At 40.8% G+C, this 21,837-nt stretch overlaps 1 protein-coding gene across 1 annotated transcript in view; it reads right to left on the reverse strand.

Annotated features, from left to right (window-relative positions):
* Fam171b (family with sequence similarity 171 member B) overlaps positions 1-21,837 on the reverse strand; it is a 52,601-nt gene that overhangs the window by 14,316 nt on the left and 16,448 nt on the right. Inside the window, exon 2 of the mRNA XM_038337800.1 lies at positions 763-996. Coding sequence (XP_038193728.1) covers positions 763-996 — 234 coding nt within the window. The remainder of the gene's footprint in view (positions 1-762; positions 997-21,837) is intronic.

Here is a 21,837-nt window from a genome sequence, read left to right on the forward strand (position 1 = left end):
ATGAGATGAAACCCATACCTGACATTGCTGAAGTGGCCAAGAGCATGAGACTAAATAGGTCATGGGCCCTAAGAGCAACTTACTATGATTATTCTGCTAACAGCTCATAGCAATAGACCGATGGCTAATGATATATCGCTACACCCATAGAACAGTGCCTCACTCAGCCCTCATCAGAAAAGTTCCTTTGCAGGAAAGGAGAATCACCACAAGCTTCCACAACTGGGCAATGCACCAGCTGCAGTGGAAGATAAACTGCCTTCATGATTGCAATGATCCCAGGACTTTGTCAACCTAAATTTCACCACCAAAGAAAGCTGTGGTGTTAAGGGGGTGGGGAGGGCTTCGTCAATGGAATGAGATTGCCTTGAAAAATAGCACCAAAGACTCTTTCCTCCATGTGAGGACAAAGAGAGAAGGTGACGGCTATAAAAGGGAACGTAGCTGTATGAATCAGAGAGCAGGCTTTCACAAGACATGAAACCCACCGCCCTTAATCAGAGAGCAGGCTTTCACAAGACATGAAACCCACCGCCCTTAATCAGATCTTGGTCTTCCTCACCCCCAGAACTGTGTTAAATATCTCTCTCAGTTCTTTACAGTTGCTTAGTTTGTGTTTTGTTTTGGCATCCCAAACAGACAAAGAGTATTTTCTACAAGTTTTTCTTTCCTTCTAAACATATGGGATTCTTGTAGGTATTCTCACATGCAGCTCAACAGATTTTTATGTTTGTGAATGCAAAATACCACAGAAGTACTAACTTGGCATCCTTCCGGTTTTCCAAGGCAGAGGCATCAAGACGTAGCCATCTTTGTAAGCAACGATGGTTAAGCTGAGTCCTAATTGGTATGGTACTTTTATCAATACTGCTCCATTGCTTCTAGTTACGGTAGAATTCGTCTTCGTGTAGTTAACAAACACCTCCACAACGGCTTGACTCAGGCGCTGGCGACTGATGATGTCATTCACCTGAACTTTTAGCAAAAATACAGACACTGGAAGGGGAAAAAAAAAAAAAAAAACAAAACAGAAACCGAATCAGGTCGAACCCTAGAATGTATGGCATCACATATTAAAATGTGATTCAGTACTTCTGAATAACAAGACAAAGCTTTTTTTAAAAAATTTAGGAGGTATATATTAATGACTGTACAGAAACCATTCCAGTCAATTAATTCTTGAGGAAAATACATCTTTACTTTTTCTGCTTTCAACTTCCAGAATCTTAACACTAACTGAATACACCCATTCATGGCAAGCTCCTCCATCTTCTGTTGGCTAGAAGGCAGGAAATGTGTTACCGTTTCAACTACATGAAATATCACACAGAAACCTTTTTCCAAAACCTAAAAAAAGAAAACCCAAAAACATTCTTCTTTACCCACATAAGATGTCACACTAATCTAAAGTGAAGACAGTGGGGGTTACATCCAGCTCTGGTCTTATTTCTCAAGGGCAGATCTTGACTATATGTTCGCTGGGGTTTATCCCTCGTGATTTCTGGCAAAAACAAAGAATGTGCGTTATGGCCATGCCTTCGGGAAGAAACACCAGAACACGCCGTGAGCAGACTCTGGAGTGAGCCAAGATCCACTGTGCTATCTTTAAGTATGTGCGTGACCACAGGTCTGTCACCCTGAAGGCCACATGCTCGTCTGGAACACTGGGGAATGATAATTACTTAAGGTAAAAAAAAAAATGAAGTTAATGCAAATAAGTTTGACTGTTAACATGACTATTAGTAATGAGCTCTTCAACAAAAAAAATCCCACTGGGTGGGTAAGATCCTTAAAGAAATTCACAAAATAATAGAAAATCCCATCTGCTCTAAGCTTATGAAAGAACAGAGAGAGCAAAATGGAAACACTGGCTCTAGATGACCCAAAGCTGGGCTCGACCGATAAAATGATGTAAAACAACCCTCCCCAGAATGTTCTACATATGTGATTAGAAAACATTCTTGGGGGGAGAAACAATTATCAGCACTACAGTGTTGGTCCCTGGCGACCCAGGAAGCTGAGGACACAAGGAGGCCTGGCTAGCAAGTTCCTCTCAAGTCCAGCTTGGAGAAAGACTAACCATCTTTGGTCTTGTGGTTGTTTCCTCCCCAATTCCATGTAGTGAAGCTGGAATCCTAAAACATGGGCATTTTCTGAGATACACACACACACACACACACTGGGTTCATTATTAGAACTACTTGTTATCCTCTTCAGCAAATCTAATAGGTACCTCCTAACGTTAAGGCAAGGAATGAAGCCAGGAAGTCCCTCTGATACCACCTCCCATGCTCTTTGTCCCAAATTATCCCTTAGTGGTGGCCTTCATCACATGTACTGGTTTATCCCCCCCTCCTCAGTCCTTAAAAACAAACACTCATTGTGATCTCTGGGCCTCTTTCCTCAATCCTTGAACATGGTTTGTCTCTCAACCCAGTATAAGCTACAGCAAAAGCATTTTGAAAAGAGAAAGGAGCAAAACATCGGAGGAGAGCTTGAATGTCTCAACAAAACAATTTAAAAGGCACAAGTTGTTTAGAGTTACCTGCTCGTGACTTAAACAGAATATTCTGGCTTCCACGGGGCAGCTGCTGAAGCAGGCAGCACCGGCAGCCAGAAGCACTACATATCCACAGCATCCCTTCCCCAGTCCCTCTCCCAACAAAAACACCTTGCCATGACATGAAGCAGATCCCATGATTAAATGTATATGATTTCCAGCCAGCAGTGCAGTTGTCTCATGATCTGCCTACTTTTCTCCATTGTTTATTCAGCCTTTGGTGAGCATATTATTTTCTCTGTCACCTAATTACAATCATTATTTCATGCCCACATAATCTTCCTTTCAATATGTCACCATTGGTTTTTAAAATGGTCCAATAACAAATGATTTCAACTGCACTAGGAAACATATAATTTAAATGTTGGAAAAAAAAAACTAAAATAAAACACATATTGATGAGCCCGATCCTGCAACTACTGATTACCACTTATCATGTGTATTAAGTGGTGTGAATCACCAAAACTCAATGAATATTAAATCAGCATAAAGAAACGTTCTTTTAAAAGGACAGTTTCCTATTCTACAGGGTGGGTAAGTCAAATTCTGGAAAGGATTTTTTTTTGGGGGGGGGGGATGTGAAGTTTTATTAAAAGGGAGTGTAGAGAGGAGGAAGGGAGAGGCAGAGACAGACAGACAGACAGACAGACAGACAGACAGACAGACAGACAGACAAGAGAATAAGAGAGAGAGAGAAGAAGAAAAGAAGCCAAGACTGCTTGCCTCAATGGGAAGAAAGAGAGCCTGGAAAGGACTTTTAAAAACACGTCTAGCTAGCCCAAGCCAGCAACCTCTGCCTGAGAAGCCAAAGTCAACTACCCACATGGGAGCAGGTTCAAGTTAGTGACCTCTGGGGTGACTTTTTGGGAGAGGCTGCTTGTTTGTTCCTGGCTGCCTAGAGCCAAAATAACCACACAGAAACTATATTAATTAAATCATTGCTTAGCCTAGTAGCTCTAACTTCTTATTGGTCAGCTCTTAAATTAACCCATTTCTATTATTTTATATTTTACCCCGAGGCTCCTTGGTAAGGTTCCAGCTGGAGGCTACATGGTTTCTCCCTGACTCCACCTACTCTCTCTCTCTATATATATATATCTCTTCCAGCCTAGTTATATTTTACCATTGGCTGAAAGCAGCTCCTTTATTAACCAATAAAAGCAATGCAAATACAGAAGGACTTCCCACACCAGTGACTGGAACCATGGCCCTGACTCCATGATAAGGAGCAGCCATCTGAGCCTTGGATCCACCGGCACCTGGAAGAGTGATCACCAAGACACAACCCCAACTACACAAATCAGAGGAAAGGATGGGTAGACAAGGTAAGAACACACTCAGCATGACATTAACAGAAACTAGGGGCTCTAAACAGCAAGACTTGAGCACCCCAATACAGATGAAGCAGAAAAAAATAACCTAAAAATAACTTTAGGGAATATTTGAGGCCCTTAAAGAGGAAATGAAAAATTCTCTCAAAGAAATGGAGGAAAAGAGAAACAAAAAATTGAAAGATATCAAAAAATCCATTTAAAAAACAAGAAAAAGCAATCAAATATATGAAAGAAATGGTTTAAGTCTTGAAAACTGAAATAGAGACTAAAGACAATAAAGAAAACACAAAACTGAGGGAATTCTGGAAACAAAAAACACGGGAAAATGATCAGGAACCAAAATGCAAGCATAAACAGCAGAGTATAACTCAAAACACCAAACATACAGAATAAAGAAAATTAAGAACTGCAAGGAAAAAGGGCCAAGTAACATTTAAAGGCAAAGCTATCAGAATTACACCTGACTTCTCAATGGAAGCAATGAAAGCCAGGAGGTTCTGGTCAAGTGTTATATAGATACTAAGAGACTACTGGTGCCAGCCTAAATTACTATACCCAGCAAAACTTTCATTCACCACAGATGAACAAGATATTCCATGACAGAACTGGATTTAACCGATATCTAGCCATAAACCCAGTCTAAACAAAGTACTAAAAAGAAAACTCCAACCCAAGGAAGTTAGCTCCATCCACAAAAACACATGCAACTGATGATTTCACAGCAGCAAATCCCAAAGAAAGGAAAAACACACACAATAAGATCACCACTAACAAAAAGTAAAATAACAGGAACTAGCAATCACTGGTCCTTAATATCCCTTAATATTAAGACACAGGCTAACAAACAAACAAAGACAGACATCGCCTCAGAATAAAGAGTTAGGAAGAATTTTTTTCCAATCAAATGGACCTAAGAAACAAGCTGGTGTAGCTATCCTAATATAAAAAAAAAGACTTCAAACTAAAATCAATCAAAAGAGACAAAGGAGGGCATTTCATATCTGTCACAGGAAAAATTCACCAAGAGGAAATCTCAGTACTGAACATCTATGCCCCAAATACAAGGGCAACCTCATGTGTAAAAGAAACACTATTAATGTTTGAATCACATGTTAAACCCCCTACACTAACAGTGGGAGACCTCCACACCACATGGTCAACACTAGACATGTCTGCCAGACAGGAATTTAACAGAAGAATAAGGGAACTAACAGATGTTATGACTCAAATGGACTTAACAGACATCTATAGAACATTCCATCCAAATATAAAAGAATGTACCTTCTTCTCAGCACCTCATGGAACCTTCTCAAAACCTGACCACATACTATGTAACAACACAAACCTCAACAGATACAAAAAAAAAAATTGGAATAAACCCACGTATCTTATCAGATCACCATGGTTTAAAATTAGAATTCACCAGCAACACTAATTTCAGAAAACTCACAATCACATGGAAATTAAACAATGATCACCTGAATCACCAATGGGTCAGGGAAAAAATAAAGGAAGAAATTAAAGACTTCCTAAAATTCAATGAAAATGACTATAAACATACCCAAATATATGGGACACAATGAAAGCAGTATTAAGAGGAAAGTTCATAGTACTAAATGCATACATAAAGAAGAAGGGAAAAAATCCCACACCAATGAGTTAATAGACTACATGAAAACTCGAGGAAAAAAAAAAGCAAGCTCACCCAGGAGGACTAGATCTCAGGAAATACTCAAATTGAGAGTTGAAATCAACAAAATAGAAACAAACAAAAATACAAAGACTCAATAAGACAAAGAGATGGTTATCAACAAAATAGACAAACGTTTATACAAACTAACCAAAAGGCAGAGAGAGAATAACCAAATTAACACAATCATAAATGAAAGGGGGGACCTAATAACAGACATGGAGGAAATCCAGAGAATCATTAGGTCATTCTTTGAAAACCTGTACTCCACAAAATTAGAAAACTTAAAGGAAACGAACAACTTTCTGGATAAATGTCACTTACTAAAGTTAAATCAAGATCAGATAAGCAAATTAAATAGACCTATAATTGCTAAAGAAATAGAAATAGTCATCAAAAGCCTCCCAATCAAAACAAAACAAAAAACTCAGGACCAGATGTTTTCAGCTCAGAATTCTACAAGATTTTCAAAGAAGAACTAATACTAATACTCCTCAAATTGTTCCACACAACAGAAACAGAAGGAACACTGCCAAACTCTTTTTACAAGGCTACAATTACACTGATACCCAAACCATACAAAGACATTACTAAGAAAGAGAATTACAGACCATTCTCACTCATGAACATTGATGCAAAAATATCCAATAAAATACTGATAAACCAAATACAAGAACACATCAGAAAAATCATGCATCATTACAGGGTAGGCTTCATCCCAGAGATGCAGAATATATGAAAATCTATCAGTATAATTCACCATATAAACAAACTGAAAAAAAAAGAAAACCACATGATCATCTTATTATATGCTAAAAAAGCCTTCAACAAAATACATCATCCCTTCACGATAAAAGTCTTGGAGAGAGCAGGGATACAAGAAACATACCTAAACATAATAAAAGCAATATACAGCAAGCCAACAGCCAACATCAAGCTAAATAAAGAGAAACTCACAGTGATCCCACTAACATAAGTTATAAGAGCTATAAGAAGCCTGAGCTAAGAGGCCAACCAGTTTATAATTAATGTAGACCTCTGTTTCTTTGGGGCTGAATGGTTGCAGGACTGGGTGGTACAGAAACTACTGCAAGCAAACATCTTTATCCATCAGAGAAATGCAAATCAAAACAACTCTGAGATTCCATCTTGCACCTGTAAGAATGGCCAAGATTAAAAAAAAAAACTGATGACAGCCTTTGCTGGAGAGGTTGTGGGGGAAAGGGAGCACTCCTGCATTGCTGGTGGGACTGCAAGCTGGTACAGCCCTTTTGGATATCAATATGGCGATTTCTCAGAAAATTAAAAAACAACCTTCCTCAAGACCCAGCAATACCACTTTTGGGTATATATCCAAAGGATGCTCAATCATTCCACAAGGACATGTGCTCAACTATGTTCATAGCAGCATTATTTGTCATAGTCAGAACCTAGAAACAACCTAAATGCCCCTTGACTGAAGAATGGATAAAGAAGATGTGGTACGTTTACACAATGGAGGACTACACAGTGGAAAAAACATAATGACATTTTGAAATGTGCGGGCAAATGGATGGATCTAGAAAACATCATATTGAGTGAAGTAACCCAGACCCAGAAAGACAAATAAAATATATACTCACTCATAAGTGGCTTTTAGACATAAAGCAAAGAAAAGCCAGCCTACAATTCACAATCCCAAAGAACCTAAACAATAAAGAAGACCCTAAGAGAGACACACATGGATCTAGTCTACATGGGAAGTAGAAAAAGACAAGATCTCCTGAGTAAATTATGAGCTTGGGGACCATGGAAGAAGGTATAAAGGGAGGTGGGAGGAAGGGAAAGGAATGGAGAAAAATACATAGCTCAATAAAAGCACAAAAACAAGAAAAAATAAAATAATATACAATAGAAGAAACCTCAAAAAATACTTCTATCCATATATTTGGGTGATACTAACATCTTGATGTGGGATGGGTGAAAAAATTACAAACCTACTTCTTTCCAAGAGAATCTGGCAACATCTCATTGTGTTGTATCCAATATGTAGGTTACAACCATGCACAGACAACAGCACTACAGGTCCAGATTTCTTTGGTGTAAAAACCAGCCTACATTTTCCCCAGTATGCTAGAGGCAACAACAGTAATTTCATGAAATACATTGCAATGCCTACCTAGAAATATAATACTAAAATAGAAGCCTTTATAACTGAGCAGGACACACTTTAAGAAAACAAATCCAAAAGGCTTTAGAAGAATACATAATCCTCCATGAAAAATAGGAAGCAACAAAGAGCACATAAACACAGTTTTAAAAATGTTTATATGAATAAGGACAAACGTTTGCCACTGTGAATTCATTCAATTCACTCAGCGTCTGCAGATTTTTAAGTGACATCAGCACTAGGGTAGTGTTGGGGAGCCTGGGGTAGTGTTGGGGTCCCTGGAGTAGTGTTGGGAACCCTGGGGTAGTGTTGGGGACCCTGCGGTAGTGTTGGGAACCCTGGGGTAGTGTTGGGAACCCTGGGGTAGTGTTGGGGACCCTGCAGTAGTGTTGGGGATCCTGCTGTAGTGTTGGGGATTCTAGGGTAGTGTTGGGGATCCTGTGGTAGTGTTGGGGATCCTGTGGTAGTGTTGGGGACCCTGGGGTAGTGTTGTGGAGCCTGGGGTAGTGTTGGGAACCCTGGGGTAGTGTTGGGGATTCCTGGGGTAGTGTTGGGAACCCTGCGGTAGTGTTGGGGATCCTGGGGTAGTGTTGGGGATTCTGGGGTAGTGTTGGTGAGCCTGGGGTAGTGTTGGGGATTCTGGGGTAGTGTTGGGGACCCTGGGGTAGTGTTGGGAACCCTGGGGTAGTGTTGGGAACCCTGGGGTAGTGTTGGGGATCCTATGGTTGTGTTGGGGACCCTGGAGTAGTCTTGGGGACCCTGGGGTAGTGTTGGGGATCCTGGGATAGTGTTGGGAACCCTGCGGTAGTGTTGGGGTCCCTGGGGTAGTGTTGGGAACCCTGGGGTAGTCTTGGGGACCATGTCAAGAGAGCCTTGAGGAAGGTTTGCTAGAAGGGAACCTACATGTGAGGAGGAAGGGACTGCAGACCTTCTGAGGATGGTGGAAGTACAAGCCGCACTGACACAGACCAGAGCACCTCCTAGAGTTCCTAACGCTGTGTTCAGTGAAATGAAGCAGAAGTTGCTTCAGAACTAAAATACTAACAATTCCTATGAATAGCCAGGACATGGACTTAATATCTACTTTGGAATCAGTTCACACTGGTATTTTAAACAAGGAGCATTTTGATATTTTGAGTTCGGAGACCCTAGAGGGCCTGGTCGAGCATTCTCTGGTTTTCTCTACGACCTGACCTTTTGGCCCCTTCCTAAGGTGCAGTCACAGTAAAAACTCTACAGATAGCACATTCCTGCTTCTGACCCAACTCAGACCTCAGTGGGGGCATTCAGAGGCCATGTTGCTCTCCATATACCATGTTAATGCATTTAATGTTCAGTCACAGATATTTCTTAATTTATATCTAGGCATATAGCTATCTTAAGCTACAAATAGAAAACATCTGCTTCTAATTTGAATGTCTGTGTATTTCTAACTTTGGGGAGAGATATTCCAGGTTTGATTTCATTAAAGAGGGTATCGATTCCCAGCTCAAGGCTGGCATCCAGAATCCTCTGGCTTCTGCCACCATTTTTCTATGCAACCTATTTCCTTCTACTCCTGTTCTTCCATCATGTTCTGGAAAATCACAGCCTGCACACCAACTCTGACCCACTGTCTGATTTTTAAAATTTATTTTCTTGTAACACAGTCAAATTTATTCATCTGTGAATCTATGGATATTTTTCCTACACTGGCAAAGCTGAGAGTTGTGTCAGTGACCATATGGCCTGCAAAGACTAACATGTCTACTGTCTAAAATTTTACAGAAAACGTTTAAGTATCCTCCTCTGTGTTGATACATAAATGGATCTCTAGTCACTATCCGAGATCAGTTCACTTGTTGATTATGATATAATCATTCATTTATCCATCTCAAATACATACCATCCTGGTTAGTTTTATGTCAACTTGACATAAGTTGAGTCATTGGAGAGGAAGGAGCTTTGACTGAGAAACACCTGTAGAATATTTTCTTAATTAGTGGTTGACAGGAGAGGGCCCAGTCCACTGTGAGTGGGGCTACCCTGAGCTGATGATCCTGGGTTCTGAGCAAGTCATAGAGAGCAAGCAAGTTAGCAGCACCCCTCCATGGCCTCTATATCAGATCCTGCTCCAGGCTCCTTCCCTGTTTGAGCTCCTGTCCTGCCTTCCTTCAGTGATAAACAGTGGTGTGGGATCATAAGCCAACTAAACACTTCGCTTCACAAGTCATGGCATTTTATTACAGCGATAGTGACCCTAACTACAACAACCAACGTTTATAAAACCTCTGCTATGCAAATCTTAATTCACTCTTTGGTTTAAGTCAAACACCCCTTCCATATATATATATATATATATATATATATATATATATATATATATATATTCTCTGTGACATCTAGATTTTATCCTGGCAGGTCCCAGAGTATGTGGCATCTTGCTTGCCTTTTCTACATATCTGTCTTCTTGCTCTACAAGGCTAGGCATCCTAATAGCCAACAGTTTCCCACACAGCCTTGTGCTCTTTGGAGGCTTAATAATGGTTGCCATGTGGGAAGACGCTGGTTGGGAAAAGGATGGAGCAAGGAAAAGACAGAGCAGAAGAACAGGGAAGAGGATGGAGAAGGGAGAAGCAGGTAGGTCTCCTGAAATCACTGACTCTCACTTCGGTAGGAAGCACAGAGTTTTGAGCCTCATCTTACAGTTGCCAGTGGAAAATACATTGCTGCAACAGCAATAGCTATTAAGTAAGGCTTCTTTGTCTTGGAAACTAAGACAATGTTGCATGAAGACATTTAACCTGGAAAGTTCACTACAGAACGCATAAGGGCAGAGCTTCCTAAATGTAAAACAATATGCCACAGAAAAATCAAGCCTTTTATTATCACCGTTTCAAACAAGCACCAACAGGGTGGTTTTGCAAGCCTTTCTTCTGGGATGTGAATTTCCCTGTTTAATTGAAACAAGAGTTGAAAGCTTAGAAAGGGACTCAGGACAGCAAAGGAGCCTAGAAAGAGAAAGGACATGTAATTATGTATTCTGTTAGGCAGAGAGGAGAGGATTTACACAGCTTAATCTCTATAGCATTTCAAACAGACACACTAACCACCTTCTTTTAAAGCCACGAAATGGCACTGAACGAAAAAAGGTTTAAAAAAAAAAAAAAAAAAAACTTCAGTAAAAATAAAGCCACCTTTTCATTGCTTTGGCCTCAGAATTAGATGCGAAAGTACTATTGACTGTGGAGGGGAAAGGAAAGGGAAGGGGGGGGGGGGAGAAAGAAAAAAAAGAAAGGAAAAGAAAAAGAAAAATACTCTTTATCTTGGAAACAAACCCATCTGCAATAACTGTAAACTAGTATTTATTATAGAGAAAATGTCAAATCTAAGAAATTAAAGTGATACCACAAGGACACAGTCTTCAAAGGTTAAAAAAATGTTATAGAACAAATAAAATCCTAACTGTTCCCAGTAGGACTAAAAGCCTGAAGTGCGGTTCACCAAAACTAACAAAATAGATCACACACAGAGTCTTTATAATTCAAGAACAAGCAACTCAATTGGGGAGGAAATGAGAGCCCTGAGCTATTGGGATTTAACTCAGCTCCTTCTGCCCACAGAGTCCTTTTCTTCAGTGGAAATAAATTAGTTTTACCCAGGCTCCTAAACACACTGTCCAAGATCACTCCATGGGCTTTTATCATACTGACATTTTTTGTCTCAATTTCTTATATTGCCTGTCTTAGTTAAGGTTTTCATTGCAGTGAAGAGACACCAGACCACAACCACTCTTATAAATGAAAACATTTAATTGGGGTGGCTTGCTTGCAATTTCAGAAGTTCAGGACACTAGCATCATGATGGAGAACATGGCAGTGTGAGAAGTCCTACATCTTGCAGGCAACAGGAAGTTGGCTGAGACACTGGGCAGTATCCTGAATATAGGAAACTGTTGACAGAGGTTTCTGTCCCGCCCATTCCTGCAGCCCATCAGTCTCAAAGAAATACACAGAGGTCTATATTAATAGTAAACTGGTTGGCCTAGTAGCTAAGGCTTCTTATTAACTCTTACATCCTACATCTTGTCTGTGTTAGCCACATGGCTTGGTACCTTTTAGCAGCAAGGCATTCTCATCTTGCTCCTCTGCATCTGGGTGACGACTGCAGACTGAGCCTTTCCTCTTCCCAGAATTTTCCTGTTCTCATTGTCCTGCCTCAACTTCCTGCCTGGTCTCCCCACTTATACTTCCTGCTTAGCTACTGACCAATCAGCGTTTTATTAAAACAATACAAGGGCAGGGTACAAGACCATTGTTCCACAGCAGGAAGCCTCTAAGTCCTCCCTCACACTGACATGCTTCCTCCAACAAATCCACACCTCTCCATGATGCCATTCAACACCACACTTTCTTAGAACCACTCACAGATCGCTCCTTGCCAATACTTGTCATATAGGCGTATCACGTAGGACGCCTGTGAGGACATGCAGCACAGAGCACCTACAGCCCACTGGGGGAAAGTTAAAGATCACATTACTAATGTAACAGTTGAAAAACCATTGGCTGAGGCCGCCATGGAAGGATAGGGCAACCAGCTCAGAGTGAGGTTCGAAGGCCTCTCTTGTGTAGAGGCCAACCGAGGAGTGAAAGTTAAATGCGTATCAGACATGGATGGTTTATCCCCAGAAAGCTGCGAACACTTTCTCAAGACTCAGCTCAGAGATCGCTCTGAACCGAGACATTCTCCAGGTGTGTGGGATGCTGGCAGTTCTGATGTTCTCCTCATTTGCACGGATAGAGTTAGACTGAAGCTGAGTGATCACCTGGGTCATATTTATCATCAGAGACAAAGAAAGTGAAGCTCTCCCGAAGTTAACAAAAGGTTTAAAAAGACTGAGGGAAAGAACACAATAAAGAAGATATGAAGAACCTACATGAAAAATAGAAACAAGTACACCAAACAAACAAAAATAGAAATAAGGGCAGATATTCTTCAGTCGAATAAAGATGGGAACACAGTCTTCCCTGGACAAGCACGTGCTGATGTCGTAAGGAATGTCTTTGTCTGATGACATGTCCAGCTGTTTCTCTTCTCTGGGCACAATATCTGTCTTAATCCCTACTCATGTCTAACTCGCTGACGCTCCCTTACACTTCTTGAACACCTTAATTTCTTATATTTGACATTTTCTCTTTAACAAATACTAGTTTACAGTTTATTGCAAATGGGTTTGTTTCCAAGACATCTTGTTCACACCTCCCAGATATCCAAATTACATATGACATAAACTCATTAAAAGCTTCAACAATTGACACTTTTCATTTATGACCCAATCCCCCTCAGGTGTCCCTAAAATCACCTTCAAGTTTAATGACTCACCAAAAGGACTCTCAGGGCTAAGTGGCAAGTTGTACCCATTGTGAAGATTAATTACAGCAGAGGACAATGAAAACCAAAAGGAAAAATATACCCATGGCACAATCCATACCTATGCACAGGTTCTCAGGCCTATGCTCTCTGGGGCTATCTCTAGTGGCGAGCCACAGAGAAAAATGTGAGTTGTCTCTGTGTAGGAGAAGCCCATCAAGCCTTAAAACCCAAAGGTATCACTGGTTCCATGAACACACTCTTGTTACATCACAAGCCAAGGTAGCAAATCACAGTATCCCAGCATAAATACTGTTACACATCAGGAACTTACTGCACAGCCCTGGGAATTCTTGACAAGTTGGCACTACAGCTTCTGATATACACAACATTATCACCAGTCAGTCACAAAGGGACATTTTGAGGATCACACTCCAGAACCTGGCCAAAGGCCATGAGGATTCCAAGACACACTAACACACAAACACAGAGCAACCAGGCTTGCTATCTTGACACCCTTTTCAAACCCTGTTTTTTTTTCCCATAATATTTTTTCTAGTGGGTAGACATACATGGGTACAAGCTATGGCATAAGCGTGTGTACATGTTTATGTGTGCACCCGTGTGTAGAGCCCCGTAGTCAGTGTTGGGAGTCCTTCCCCTATCATTCTCCATCTTACTTTTTAAGGCAAAGTGTCTCACTGAACCTGGAGCTTAGTTCAGCTAGACCAACTGACCAACAAGCTCCAGGGACCTTCCTGCCTCAGCCTCCCGGCACCGGGTTTACAGGGATGTACCACCATGCCCAGCTTTGTACATAGGTGTTAGGGAACCACACTCAGAACTGAACCAAGTCCCCAGCCTCTAATTGTTTCTACCCTGTCTTCTTAAGATGTATGTAATTTACTGATTGTGTTCATTTTTATCGCCCTAACTAAAATTCCAGCTTTGTGAAATTTTGGACTTTTTCATTTTATTTATTGCAAAATCCTCAAATACTAATATTTACTTTTGAATGAAAAGCTGAATTAATGAATAGGCTTCTTTTTATGGTACCACAAGGTAGGAACACTCAGAACCAACTAGTAGCCTCAAAGAATGATACAAAGACTCAAGCAGAAAATGGAACAATGTGAAGATACATTTATTTTTATACTTTAGACAAAGTACAAATTTTCTGATTTTGTTTTTGTTTTATGAGACAGGGTTTCTCTGTGTAGATTTGACTGTCCTGGTACTCACTCTGTAGACCAGGCTGGCCTTGAACTCACAGAGATCCACTAGCCTCTGCCTCATGAGTGCTGGGATTAAAGCCTGTGCCACCATCGCCCGGCAATTTCCTGATTCTTTACAGCTTCCTTCAGCAACCTCATCCACACAGACACTGCCTCTTACACTGTCAAAAGGACTTCAAGCTACAAAAAGAACAAAGAATGCTTCTCCTTAGAAATAAATATGGCTTCCTTTCCAGCTTCAGCCTCCAACCTTGCTGCACTGAGGTTGATATCCACAAAACACTGTTATGTAAAATTAAAAAAAAAAAAAAAGAGCTACAGATGCAGCTGAGAGGTAGAGCATCTACCATGCACCAGGCTTGAGGTCCAGTCTCTAGGACTGGGAAAACACTGTGCCCAAGGCAATCATTTAGAATGTGGCTGGGGTATGATGTCAACTGTCTCCCATGGGCCCGTGTGTTTGGATGCTTGGTCCCCAGCTTAGGGTGCTCTTTGAGGAAGATGGAAACCTCTTGGGGGGTCTACCTAGTGAAGTTGACTCAGTCTGGGCAACCTTTGAGGATAATAGCCCAGACCAGCTTCAGTCTGGTTCTCGGGAACCTTCCCACCGAGCTGAGAAAGACTACTGCCGTGTACTTCTGTCCACAGCTGTTCCTGCCATGATGTTCCTTCACTCCCGTGACCGAGTCTAGCCTCAAACTGTGAGGCTGAAGAAACCCTGCCTGCCTCACGTTACTTCTGCGGAGTATTTGCCTCAGTAATGAGAAAGGTCACTAACACAACCACCTTTAAAATGAGCTTTTCTTTTCCCGGGAGGTGGTGGCGCACGCCTTTAATCCCAGCACTCAGGAGGCAGAGGCAGGCGGATCTCTGTGAATTCGAGGCCAGCCTGGTCTACAAGAGCTAGTTCCAGGACAGGCTCCAAAGCTACAGAGAAACCCTGTCTTGAAAAAAAAAATGCGCTTTTCTTTTTTATTTAACATGAGCCCTTGAAATCCAAGTTGCAAGTATCAACAATTCTTTTGTTTTTACAGCTCAATAATATTTCAATATTATTGAATATTTAACAATTATTAATAAGAATATTAATAATAATAATACAGTGATATAGCAGAATCAGGTCTAAACATTTACTAATGGTAAGCTGTGTTTATTTCTAGTTGGTAGCTTTTTACTATAAATAAACCAGTTTGTAAACATTTGTATTACAAAACAAAAAAGTGAGTTATCAACCAGGGACCTTACAACAGCACTGATTTGTCTGCCATGTCTTTTAAATATGCTGGTGGGAACAGGTATGAGAAAGACAAAAATACCTTCCAGGAAACCACAGCTCCTCAGTGTTCTCTCTCATGAATGAATAGTGGAAATCAGGTTACATTCATTAGCTAGGGCACAATGTCCCCTTGGGGACTGATTAAGTGTAAATTATTGGAGTTAGATACAGTGTCCTAACTCTCCTTGAAATGCAATGATTTGATGTTCTTAAGTAGTCCCAGTTTGCTATAACTGATCGACAAAGACCAGATGAGAGGATATATTTCCCAGGTCATTGGGTAAACTGTCAATTGATCTATCTCTCTCTGTCTGTCTATCTGTCTGTCTATCTATCTATCTATCTATCTATCTATCTATCTATCTATCTATCTCTCTCTGTCTATCTGTCCGTCTATCTAATCTATCTATCCATATTATATATATATATATATATATATATATATGAGAGAGAGAGAGAGAGAGAGAGAGAGAGAGAGAGAGAGAATCGATATCCGCCTGAGGACTGCATCCAAGATTGAAAATGTCCCCACCAAAATCTCTCAAAATTTTTCACTTAAGGTTTCTCAAAAGAGAGGCCTGGACAAAGGGAACAAGGCGTGGCACCAGGTGGTCTGGCGCCATTACGGTGAGTGAGGATACGGTGGGGGAAAGGCAGGGAGAGACGGGCACAAGAGCTCATGATCTGGGCAGGCGAGGACGGAGAGGAGCGGGCTGACATGGGTGGTCGGCCTGCCTCCCGGGGTCATTCACGGTGATGTCAGGGCCTGGACTGCTGTCAAGGGCCATGTTTTTGTCCAGGGCCTTGACACGTCTGTGTTGATGTCCATGACTCCTGTTACCACTGAGGGTCCAACAGACTCGCAGAGTCTGGGCTGCCACCTGTGACCGTGTTGGTGTCCCGGGGATGTGCCTCCACAGGGGCTGTGCCAATCTAGGAAGTCTGCTCTGCTACCTGGGACCATAGTGACTTCCAGGCCCAGACTGCTGCTAAGACCAGTGAATCCTATTTTCAAAAGGTCCGGATGTTTAAAGTGCAAGCAAAGCTGAGAACCACTGAGCCAGAATGAGAATTGGGTTTATGGAGAGTACAAGACCTAACTCGAAACCATTCTCACACAGTTCATATTTAATGGCTCTTTTAATATAGCAATAAAAATCAAATTATGTAACTTCGATGTGCTCTTTGATATCCTATCAGTTGGTACCTCTACTGTGTACTATTGGAAGAGTGAGCATCCCAGAGCCACAGATACAGGATGCTGAGAAACACAAAAGCTGCCCCGGGCAGCAGCTGGGCCTTCTGATAGCTATTGCTAGGTTGTTGTTAGGGGCAGGGGAGAATTAACCCCTGATTTCTAACATCTTCTGGTCATATGCTTCTGTATCTTTCCCATGTTAAAAATACCTGATAATCTATACTTTTTACTCAATTCCTTTCATTGCTTTTCTAAAAATATAGTCTATATAGAAAATTTGGAATTCAGAAAAATCTAAAAGAAAATAATGTTTTTCTTGCTTTATTTCCCAGAAGTAACTTGGTTTACACTCAGTACTTTAAAAAATCGCATTGAGTAATATAGATCCATAGAGCTGACACTGTAGTGTGTGTGTGTGTGTGTGTGTGTGTGTAAGCATGGAATAGATTGGAAAGAAATCCACTGAACTATTCCAACTAATCATCTCAACAATCTCAGAAGATCAGGCTCTGACTCACTATAGCAAGCGTCGAAGGTAGGAGGGATAGAAAGAAAATCAACTAAGAACCAATGTGATTGTGCTATGTTTCTAAGATTGTATCATAAGCCTACGCCCATGGGATTCAATATTCTTCACAATCAGCATTATATTATTAAAGAAAACTCCACATGTTATTGAAATACTCTATTGCAGTATGGTTAATCGCATCCAGTTTCTCACATTTGCAAACAATGCTTTAATTAAAATCTAAGTACCTTGTCTGAGACTTTGATTAATTCCTGGGGAGGAGAAATAATAGGCCAAAGGAATGGATGTTTCAAAAACTGCTTGATGTGAATTGCTAACATGCTTTCCAGAAGTGAGAAACCAATTTATATTTCCAGCAGGAGAATATCCCTATTTTTTTTCACTATAGCAAATGTATCAATGTAATTGTGCATATCCCCCAGGGAGCTAGCATAAGAGAGAATGTTCAATAAAACTTTTAAATCAATATGTTTCCTGGTAACTTATGCTTCCCTCCCTACATTGCTGTTTGGTTTTGTTTTTCACAAGACCTCTTTGGAAGGTTGAGAGATCCCTTACCAGGAAACTTAAAGACACAGACACTAGACAGTGAACAAGAGCTTCGCCCGCGACCCTTCGTGGCTTTAGAGTTCCGCTGGCGGGCTCAGATCCTTTCTCACAGTAAAACACAGTGGAAATGGGTTAGCAAGACCCAGTTCCCTCTTAAAGAAGGCCCCGGGCAAGTGTGTTTAGATCAGCGAAGAGAAGATGGAGCTATCTGGGAACTTCCAGGAGCACCTGTCATTCAGCCTGCCTTTTAGAAATGGTTTGAAACCCCCTGTGAGCATTCCTTCTAATCATGAGAGACCTCCACGCTGAAGAGTGGGTAGGTTCAAAAGGAACGAGTCTCAGCATTTTCTCCAAGGATCTTGAATACCTGAGAAAAATGCAGGATTTCCCAGTAATTTGAGATCTGAAAGGAATACTGGGTAGGCTAACTAAATAAATAAATAGATAAACAAATAAATAATTCAGGTACCAGGAGAACATGGCCTGCCTAAAATCTCAGCCAACATGAATTCATAGCATGAATAGGAGGCAGAGGGTAGAATTTATACATAGTACCAGTCCTGGTAATTGTAAGCAATATAACCATTGATTAATTTATTCTTTTCAGTGAAAAGTAAATCTAAAGATTGTCGAGGATGAAAAAGACATGCCATAATGCAAATGCAATATATATTTTGCATAAAAAGAAAGCCCGCACTTAGCACTTCGGTGTTGGATGCCAGTTAATCTCACCCCAGGAAATGTTACTGGGTGCTAACCAAGCATTATGAAGGTGTCAAGTCCAGTACAAGCAACACGTCACACCGGTTTCTGCTTATTCAATGGAGTATATGTCAGCAACTATGTTAATATTTAGGCATGCTGATATTGTACCTAATTTTCCTCAACTTTACACTTGGGGCAGTCCAAGCTCTACTGGGAGAATCATATAAAAATGGTGTGGATAAAGAACTATTGGTATACAGAACAGGGAATATGAAGTCTAGTCCAGGACATGGGGTGTTTTCATTTAAGAACTGGTTGATACTGAAACTAGAGTTACATAAATTCTAAGATTTGAGGCAAAGAACATCTGGAAGAAAGGCAAGCATGAGGGAGGGGCCACCAAGGCTTTCCTTCAGAGGGAAGAGAGGCAGTGTAACAGGACTGATGGAAGGACAGTCACTGCAGCTAAGAAAAGCAAGCTAGGGCACAAGGGGGCAACTGAATGCTACCCGTGGGAGCAAGGTCCAGCCGCTCACGGCAAGACATTTCGGGTATTAACAAGACCTCTTTGGGAACAGTTTCATAAACCAAGCAGCATAGTGAGAAACTGAAGACAGCTACTGAAATACTAGGGTCAAAGAAAGAAAAATCACAAGTGGAGCAGAAGTTGTAGCAAGGATACAAAGCAAAAGCAAGCAAAGAATCAGTGCAGTATTTGGGTTTTTTTGTTTTGGGGTTTTTTTTTTTTAATGTGCTGAGATTTCTGTGCTTTGAAGGTAATATTTATTTAACAATTATTTATTAAGCAATAAGTGTCAGTTGGGGTGATAGGCTGTCACTGACCACCAGCCAAGCAGAACAAAATAACATTGATCCACATTCTATGAACAGAAAGTCTCGGCAAGGCTGCAGACAGATCAATAAGACGATTCCACCTGAGTTCAGGGAGCTGCCATGAGGGGAACCTTAGGGAGATGCATGGCCAGGACACAGAGCCAGGCCATCTTCCGTGAGAATTCCTGACAGAAGGAAAGCTGTCTTCTCACTTTAGCAAGCAGAGGCTACCTAGATGGGCGGGAACTTTAGGCAGGTGGGCAAAGACGCCAGTCAGAAGAAAGCAGAGGGCCAGGCTTCAGCCAGAAACACCGAGCAGGGAATGGGAACTGAGAACTCGGCCCCTGTTATGGGAGACTCAGGATACGCTGTTTCCACAAAACTGAACAACCCAACAAAAGCTTTGTATAAAGACAATTCACATAACAGTCAAGGTGGTGCTTACTAAATATTACAGCATTCATTGATACATGATCCACATTTGTGAATGACCCAAACATTTGATTTGCTTTCCTTACTTCTGTTAAAAAAAATAAAGTGAGTTGTTTGTTTAATCATTTTTTGAATTGATCTGGGATGAGATGGACAGAAAAGGTCTAATTTAAAGTTAAGATTTATTTAGTCAATAAACATTGGCTAGACAAGAAAAACCAACACTGGGAAGGCTCTAGTCAGCTCCCGTTATATACACACACGACAAAATATTGTCAGTATTGTTGTTCAGTATCTTACCACTACCGAGTACTGCAGATAATATTTCCCAGTTTTTAAAAAAGTCTTATTTTAAGCTGTGTGGTCGTGGTGCACACCTTTAATCCCAGCATGCGGGAGGCAAATGTAGGTAGATCTCTGTGTGTTCAAGGCCAGCCTGGTCTACATAGCTTTAGTTCTGCGACAGCCAGAGCTATATAAAGAGATCCTGTCTCAAAAAATTAATTAATTATTTAATTGAAATCTTATTTTTATTCGAACAGAAACAATTGAAGTATCAAATGATATGATAGTAGCTAATAGTGAGATTATAGACTATTATATGAACTTAAATGTAATTCCCCCCAACTCAAGCCATGCCAAAAGCTGTCCAAGAGGCAGATCCACCCAGAACCAGACATACTGCCTCTTATTAGCCCAAATCTGAATAATAGTTTCTCTGCAGAAAATATACACTAGTCAAATTTATGGATAGTCAATTTTGGAAACAAATCATGCTACATAAAAGAAATCTTCCTAGAACTAAGACAGAATGTTCTGTAACCGTGATAATAGGTAGGCACAAGAAGCTTTAAACATTAATCCATGTGCCAGTTCTATGGGTTTAGAGCCACAGCACTGGTCTGAAACTTGGTTAGCAGCTCACTGCTGAGGGACCTGAGCATCAGTAAGACTACCCTGACAAGAGGCCTCTGCGTGCCCAGCCAAAGCAAGGGAATGGCTTCTGCTGTTCACATTACACTTCCATTCCTCCGGCAGACATCCAATCCCAGAATCCTCCTTCTCAAGAGGGAGACACACCACAATGCTGTAAAGTCTGTTTCCTAACTGGCAGGAAAGACTGCGTGGGGTCAGCATCTAACTCCACATCAGTAAATAAGCAAATCTGGGAGTCTTGCTTGTTTTTCTGGTATTACATGGTGTCTCTTCGTTGAACAGACGTTTTATTTCAGGTTCTAGCAGATACTGCACACAGCAATCCTTTCATTAACAAATGAGTTTACTGATCTTCTCGAGCTGAGTATGGCATCCCTGGCACTGGTGTGATATATGGCATAAAACTGTCTACTTTACAGATCACGTTCATGCTGGAGGCTTTTCTAAAGCAATAATTCGTAAGTATTATGAAAATATATATATGTATTTAAATAAAATGATGGCATACCAGGTAGGAATAATTAAATTCTGAAGAATTAGAAGGATGGATACATTTTAACTTTCCCGTATTTCTTGAGGCTCATGGAAAAATCAGAAATACAAAATATAAAGGCTTTAAAGATGCTTAAGAGCTTAAATCATTTTGCTGTATTTCTACCCCATTCCTTACACAAAGTAACTTCTGGATTAGTTAAGACGTACTTACTATGAATTTATATAAATAGAAAATTTTGTAAAATTAAATGCAGGGTTGAGTCTTTTTGGAGGACGTTATTACATGGCATTATAATTAACTGTAAGGATCACTACGCAAGTATGTAGTGATCAGTAAATGTGACTCAAGTAAAATGCAAAAGATGCCACGAAAGATTCTAAAAACCAGTGTTCAAAGCCCAATCAGAGCCTGTCAGGGGTGGTGCACACCTTCAATCCCAGCATTCAGGAGGCAGATCAGGCAGTCAGATCTTTGTGTGTTCGAGGCCAGCCTGGTCTACAGAGCAAGTCCTAGGACAGGCTCCAAAGTTACACAGAGAAACCCTGTCTCTAAAAAGACACCAAAA

Source organism: Arvicola amphibius, chromosome 7 (genome assembly GCF_903992535.2).
Source record: "Arvicola amphibius chromosome 7, mArvAmp1.2, whole genome shotgun sequence".
Taxonomy (NCBI): Eukaryota; Metazoa; Chordata; class Mammalia; order Rodentia; family Cricetidae; genus Arvicola; species Arvicola amphibius.